Source organism: Gossypium hirsutum, chromosome D12 (assembly GCF_007990345.1).
Source record: "Gossypium hirsutum isolate 1008001.06 chromosome D12, Gossypium_hirsutum_v2.1, whole genome shotgun sequence".
Taxonomy (NCBI): Eukaryota; Viridiplantae; Streptophyta; class Magnoliopsida; order Malvales; family Malvaceae; genus Gossypium; species Gossypium hirsutum.
The window spans coordinates 25,757,778-25,765,614 of NC_053448.1; the positions used below are offsets into that span (position 1 = coordinate 25,757,778).

General features: G+C 32.6%; 1 protein-coding gene and 1 long non-coding RNA gene across 3 annotated transcripts; both read right to left on the reverse strand.

Moving 5' to 3' along the window:
• Window positions 1-303: 303 nt before the first annotated feature.
• LOC107947438 (EPIDERMAL PATTERNING FACTOR-like protein 2) lies at window positions 304-1,643 on the reverse strand. 2 transcript variants are annotated; one of them, XM_041106612.1, is made up of 4 exons: window positions 1,265-1,641; window positions 985-1,160; window positions 854-888; window positions 304-748 (listed from the first exon to the last, which is right to left on the reverse strand). In XM_041106612.1, the coding sequence occupies exons 2-4, from the start codon at window positions 1,085-1,087 to the stop codon at window positions 500-502; spliced, it is 387 nt and encodes a 128-aa protein (XP_040962546.1). In that variant the 5' UTR covers window positions 1,088-1,160; window positions 1,265-1,641; the 3' UTR covers window positions 304-499. The 2 variants fall into 2 exon arrangements, with proteins under 2 accessions (XP_040962546.1, XP_016737584.1); XM_016882095.2 differs by having other exon boundaries at window positions 985-1,643.
• A 906-nt stretch (window positions 1,644-2,549) lies between these two features.
• Window positions 2,550-3,917, reverse strand: LOC107947439 (uncharacterized). Its single transcript, XR_005921566.1, has 3 exons — window positions 3,773-3,917; window positions 3,227-3,696; window positions 2,550-2,991 (listed from the first exon to the last, which is right to left on the reverse strand). It is a non-coding gene; the product is annotated as an uncharacterized lncRNA (long non-coding RNA).
• Between the last annotated feature and the right edge of the window lie 3,920 nt (window positions 3,918-7,837).

The following is a 7,837-nucleotide window of genomic DNA, read 5'->3' on the forward strand; positions in this document are numbered from 1 at the left end:
TTCCAGTACATCTGTCTACTTGTAAGAACCCTTTACAAGAGCTCTTGTGCATTTATCACTTTGTTTTTGCATTGATTTTCGTCAGGCACTGTATCTTGTTGGAGTTAGATCCCGAGCATGAAGAGTTTGAGATCTTTTGGTCGAAACTTGGTCGATCATGATCATTGAGAGTAATATTGTTGTTCCTTACTTGACATTTCGAAGTTGGCTCTCGTTCGTTTGGGTGGCCTAAACGTCGAGGCTCTTGTTGCGGTCACAAAACTGCTAAGTCTTATGCACAAGTGATCAACACAAAGCTGGATATGAAGTGCAATAGATGATCATCTGTGATTTTTAATCATGGAGCACATAAAGCAAAATAATTGTAAGAAGGTGTAGCATCGTCGAACATATGATTCTTACATGGAAGAGAACAATACTATATATTTCTCTTACACTGATTTACAAGGTTGAAAAATGGGTATTAAAGAACCTAGAATTTGTTGTGTCAAACTTATTTTCAGGGATTGAATATGACGTTCCCACATTTGCATTTCCAACTCATGGGCTTGTAGTTGGAGTTATCAACTCTTCTTGCGTAAGCAACGCCAAAGAGTAACGTTGAGAAATTCTTGTTCCCATTTCTGACTTGCGGATTTGTAGGCACTTGAATGGCTTCACAATGCCCGCATGAACTGCATCTTCTATCACACCTTGGCGGCCTTGACCCTATCTGACCGCTCAATATTTTCTTTTCTTCATTTACTTTCTATCAAACGTAAGAAAAAAAAAAAGAAGACAGACCTTCTTAACATTCATTGTATGCTCTTCAGAGGAAAAGAAATATAGTTTTCTGTTCTGTATGCTGGTTTACCTTGGAAAAGGTATCAGATTTGGGATTTGGTCTACCTGAATTAAAAACAAGTTTAAAAAAATTGTGTTCATTAATTCAAAAAATATTTTCAAAACTTACTGGTTGTGATGAAAATTTTATTGATTACGTACCTTCAGCTTTGTATCTAACTTGGGTTGTGCTTAAAATCAAGAGAAAAATAAGGAAAAGGTAGCGATGTCTTTGGCAAAGTACGAAACCGTGGCTATAAAACATTTTGATGAACAGCACAATAGTGGTTTCAGTAAATGAAATGAAAGCTTAATGTAAGTGTTGTCTCGCACGCAGTCTGTTGAAATGATGGAAGGTGGAAGGAAAACTAATTATATTTATGCAGAAATAGAACTATAAAAGTGAATAAAAGGAACCCAGAAAGGGGAAGAAATTATTAACCTCGTTTCTTGAGCCCTTTGCCGACCTGTTTAGCTCCTAGACCAACAAAGATTTTCAAACACAGACAAGCTAATGGAAGATAGGTAAAAACATAATCCTGTTAGAGGAGAATGGAATTTTTCCAAGGAAAGAAAAAGAACGCAACAAAGAACACCAGAAACGCCACCAAGTTCCCACAAAAAGACATGGAATAACAGCTGTCGGAATTTTGGGTAATTTCCCTTTCGTTATTGATACTAAAAAAAATTTAAACAGATTCTGTTTTTCTTGGGGAATTTCTTGTGATGGGTGGTTGCTTTCCGAGCATTTTGAACTCATCACGCCATATCTTCTTCTTTGTTGTTTCACTGAGAAAATAAAAATAACAGAAAAAAGTGAAGAACATCACGTTTAGTTCGCTGTTTTGAAATAGAAACGTAATAGCAAATCAAATATTTGGTTGAATGTAATGGAATAAAGGCGTAATAGTATTCTTATGTTTGGTTGAATGGAATGGAGGTGTAATAGCATAAGGAAAAAAGCTAAAATAACTAGAATACCCTTAGCAGAAATTTGTTTAGATAAATGATTATTGTTATTGTTATTAAATTTTAATAAGATTATTAATATCAGTAATAAATAATTTAATCATATTTTAACATTATTATTATTAAATATAATTTAATAAAAATATATAATTTAATAAAATTCTTAATATTAGATATTCTTAATATTAAATTACTAAAATCATAATATATAATACTATAAAATATAATTTAACATAATTATTATTAAATATAATTTAATAAAAATATATAATTTAATAAAATTCTTAATATTAAATATATTCTTATATGTACTAAAATCATAATATATAATACTATAAAATATAATTTAAAATTATTATTAAATATAATTTAATAAAAATATATAATTTAATCTAAAATTTGAATGTGTATTTACCTAGCAAAAATCAACGAACTCTCGTGTAACTATAACCTTAATAATATATGATGTATAATTAATATTTCGTGACTAATTAATAGCATAGAGAAAAATATAGTAATGACGAATTTATAGTATACGATTAAAATGCTAATAATTTATAGTATACAATTAAAATATTATAAATAAAATAATAGTAAATGATATATAAGATAAATTAACATATAAATAATTCATATATTTAGAATGAATAAAGATAAATTTAGTGTGATAAAATACAACATTACTTTGAAATCAAGGTTGCGAATTAGTTTTCGTGCAAGCTTTTCCAAATGATATATTAATGATATTGAACAAGTAGTAATGTAAAGCTCTTTTCTTATATCCTTCAAATACTTCAACTGATTTCTCCATTTATCAGCAAAATAAAAGCCATCCTGATCAGCAAAACAACTTCCAAATATAGCATTTGATCTAGTCATCCTCATAAACAAACAAGTCAACCCCCTATTACAAGCCTCAGTTCCCAATAGGCAATAGGAGAAAAACAAGATTCCAGTGGCAACATAATTCCAAAATATATAAACATGCATTTAAAAACTTTTAGATCAAACATCAAATTTACTGGCAATGCTGCAACAAAGCTGCTTCACCGCTTCAAAGTTGTTATCGTCAAGGGAGAAACTGCTCAGTCTATTAACCATGGCATCCTCAGTAACTTGATCAAATTGGTACCTATTCCTGAACAACAAGTAGCCCCCACATTCCCAGGCTGAGATGGCATGAGAGGTTGCACAAGTTTTCTGTTGGATGGATTAAAATTAATCCATCAGTAAGTTTTCAACAATATTGAATCCTCCAATTTGACATCAGTTTTCTAAAAATACTTAATAAAAATGTACAGGTCCATACTTCTCAACTAAAGAACACTTTATTGTAGGTTATTTTAAACGAAGTAACTTGTGAGCAGAAAACAAGCTTATTTTCACGATGGAATTATACAAAATGTTCATACATCAAAAGATCATGTCTACTAACCTCAAACTGATAACTCAAACAACAATTTGTTCAGCCATGACTTGCTTTAGCCATATGGATTATGGATTGTCAACAATAACTTCACTGCCTGCTTCATGTATCTCAGAGCAGACCGCAACATTGCCCTAGCTTTCCTATCAGGAGTGCAACCAGACAAAATCATCTCTTCATATACAGCTGGGACCTTAATCCAAACCACACAGAGTATCTTTAAATAACAAAACATGGATGTTACAATGGTAAATAGATGATGCATGCAATGCATTACGTTAAAAGCAACTGATGCAGAAGCAGAATTGATCAGACCAATACCACAAATCTGTTTGATCTTTCAACGTTTTTTAGTGGACAGGAAAACTAGATTATTTGACTTTGAACAATAAGGATGAGGTAAGTTTTTACACTCTGAATATAGTCCATAACTTCCTTATCTCTAATTTTGTTGCCATCATTGTCAACAACATTAAAGACTAAAGCATACAAGTAACTGGTTAACCTGGGATTTAACATACAATTCAAGCAGGTTTTAAGAAAAAAAACCCTTACCATCCATAAACCATCCTCCATCAGATGATATGTATGCCTTTGTTATTGTAAGATTCATATCTGTAAGCACTTGGACAACTTCCAGGAGAATCCCATGTTTGTTGACACTGTCAACCTAACCAGCAAAAATATCTTCTCTCCTCGTATCTTACTTTTGTCTTTAAAAATGATAGTTTAATCACATGCAATGAGCTCATGTCTTCTGTACGCCCCGAGGCGATTTTCTTTGATTGATCATCTAATTTTCATAGTCTTTTTCTGGTCACCTAGTAAATGATAGTACAGGTGAATGTTACGATTATTTTTCCTTCTTTTTGTCTATCACCATCTTCTTCGATTTTTTCCCTATATATTTAGGTTACAACTACAACAACGAGTGTTTAAAACGAGAATAACGACAATTGTTGAGAGGTGGACTCAATTTTTAGAAGTCTTCTAGAGGTTAGATCGATTATTCGGTAGATAATATTACATTAATTTTAATTTTTATATTTCGTAAACTTTAGCCTTAATTTAAATGATAGTAATTAATTTTATTAGATTATTTTTTACTATTAGTCTCGCATTATAATTATAATTTTTTAATTTAATTATTTTTAATTTTTATACTTTTCAGATTTTAAAATTTTAATTTTAATTCAGTTAAATTTATTAATTAAAATTACATTTTTTTTAATAATATGTGAAATGTATCAACGAATTATCATAACATTACATATATTATTTTATGTTTGTTGAAAATAATGAAACTTAACTTTAACAAAATAAATAAATATTGTTAGTTGATGATCGAAATTTCGAAATTAAGAAAGTATAAAACTAAAATGTAGAAATCAGTGTATAGTAATAAAGTTATGGTAATGTTGTCATATTTGGTTTTTATTTGAATACATTCTTAGATTATTCTTCAGTTCGGTGGGGCCTATCCCATACCCAAGTGCATGAGTCTGTTCGGCCACAAAATCTAAGACCCAAACTTAATTATGGGCCAGAAATGCAGTGGGCCCGTTTCTAGCAATTCGCAGCGAGGTTTCTAAAGCTAAGAATAGATCAAAGTATAGAACAAGAATTTTAGTGAAGTAGTGATTTTTGTTTTTTCTGACAAAGATAAAAATTTCATAAAATAGAGGAATAGGAAAACAAGCATCGGGACATCGTCCCATATAATAAAGAACACAAACCCAATTACAAAAGCAGATAACATAATCAAGGACCTAAGCCCGATACAAGACAAAACCTTAAAAGTGACTCCAAATATAACATTCTAAATTCGATCTAGATGTTATGTCGGATCTTGGAGGCTACATCATCTACTTGTTTTAAAAACTCTAGATTGAAACCTCGTTAAGTGTTTGTTTCGAAAAACATTAATTTTAGCACATCTCGAATAAGTTTAAAATCGCATTGAACTTACTTATCTTACTGTAAAACTTGATTATTTAGATTTGCAGCGAAAAACGTCAGAGTTGTCAATTTTGAAAACAGTGATTCCAGTATGTGAAAATGTAAAATTTGCAATTAAGCGAAGCTAAATTGTCAAAAATTCAACAGTTAACCCAAATCTGATAATAATGTCCAAAAAACATTTAATAGTCCAAAAGTCCGTAAAACCTAAGTAAAACTTTATTTTACCAACATAAGCGTGAGACCAACCCGAGCTCTCGAGCACTGCCAATCCTAAGTCTGAGGATTACCTGAAAAGATTAATAAATTAAGTGAGCTACAAAGCCCAGTGTGCGGCTTAACATACATACAAAACAAAAAGCAGAGAATAATACATAGATTATAACATAGCAAATACAGATGGCATGAAATATTTAGCGATGCAAAATAACAAACAGATCAGATCATGCCCCCATCCGCTACACACCATCTCTCTGTAACATCCTGCACGACGATGTCTTAACTATTTAAGTGTTGTTTATAAAAGTAAGGCTTAAGGGTAAGTTTCAAGTGCCTAACGTTGGATTAGATTACGTGTAATGACTTTCTGAGTGCGCCGGTGATGCTGTAACACCCCTAGCCCGTATCTGTCGCTGGGATAGAGCTATAGAGTGTTACCGGAGCATAACATCATACAATGTACAATTAGTTAACAATAACAATTCATCACATAAATCATAACAACATCAACCAAATTCATACATACAGTCCCTTTTAGGAGCCCTCGAGGCCTTAAAAAGACATTAGAAGTAAATCGGGACTAAATCGAAAACATATGAAATTTTTCGAAAAAAGTTAAAAATTTTCAAACTGCAGGGGTCACACGGCCAAGAGACACGCCTGTGTCTTAGGTCATGTGGGCATTCAAAATAGGGACACACGGCCGTGTCCAAGCTCGTGTCCATACCCGTGTAACTCACTAACTTAGGCCACACAGCCAAGCCACACGCCCGTGTGCCAAGCCGTGTACCCTTTGAATTAACCTCACACGCCCGTATGACAGGCTGTGTGCTAGGCCATGTAATAGCCTGACTTGTAACCACTTTGAAAACTACAAGGGACACACGGCCATGTCGCCTGGCCGTGTGTTACACACGGTTGAGACACACGCCCGTGTGGACGAAAAATTGGCCATTTCTAAGACATTTTTTTCACCCAAATTCACACCTCATGCACAAGCCAATTGCACCAAAATAAAGCATTCAAAACACACTTTACATATACATATCCCAGCTTACACAACATAGAAACTATCCATTCAACCAGTATGTCAAAATGACACCTTAATTTCAACAATCAAACCTACCTAAACACCTAACCAATTCATTCACTAATTAAACTACCAGTCGAACCATTTCAAAGCCACATTTATCCATACATTCATATACCTAAAATTCATGCACAACCAATACTAAATGTCCATTTTCATAACTAACATGTACCATACCAATTTGACCAAAAGATGATCACTATCAAATTACCAAATCAATCCATTAGCAACATTCATAGACTATCTCTATTCATACCATTCACCATTTCATAAAATACCATTACCATATCATTTCCCTACCATCATTTTTAACCATCACAAAATCAAAATAACAACCTCACCAAAATACCATATAATTATAATATCATACCCACTAGATCATCAACCATAATGTAATATATACAAGCCACGCATAATGGCTAAATTTCATTAAACAAGACACCTATACATGCCATTATAACCATGACTCAAAATCATCAAAATATACCGATATAACCGATGGATAGTGTGATGGATCTCTGAAAACTTCTAATCCGAACGAGCTTCGGATTATCTAGAAACATAGAAGAAAATAACACGAAGTAAGCATACAATGCTTAGTAAGTTCATAATTCATAAACAAAGCTTACCATTTCAATTTATAACCATAACAACAATTTTAGACAATCCAACATGACTTGGCATTAGCCTAAGCAACAATAACCTTTTAAGTTAGATAATCACATAGCTTAACAAATAATCTCAAAACATATAGCTTTTATACATACTACTTATAAGCATTCATATTTTCAAGCATATGGCTAAGCATATTTTAAACATCATCAACTCATACATTTTCATACTTTCATAACATCACTTATCGAAGCATTTGCTGAATCTTCCCTTTTTCATATCCGTTGAACTACTAGAATAATATCGGATACGCGAGAATCTCGCACACTGTGTGCCAACATGTGGTCGAAACCATTACTATCTCATATCTCGTATCAATGTTCTTTCTCGAACCATAAATGGGTCTACTCATGCAAGCTGTCAGTCAGGACATAACTACACGGTGCTGCTCACACAAGCTTTCAAGTAACCGCAAAACATGCCGAAAACTTAGCCACCTGTAGGACGTACAAGACCAGCACCCGAAACACGATAACCCCTAATGATATGTCATTTGTATCATATATATTCCTAAGGTTCAAACGAGATCTGAAAGTTACCGAAACTTCGTTGGATATTTTCGTAGAATCGAAACATCGACATATAACATAAAAGCATTTAATTTGAACATAATTCAATGCTATTTAAATTAACGAACTTACCTTAAACACGAACGGAGAAATACAATCGATTAATCCAAT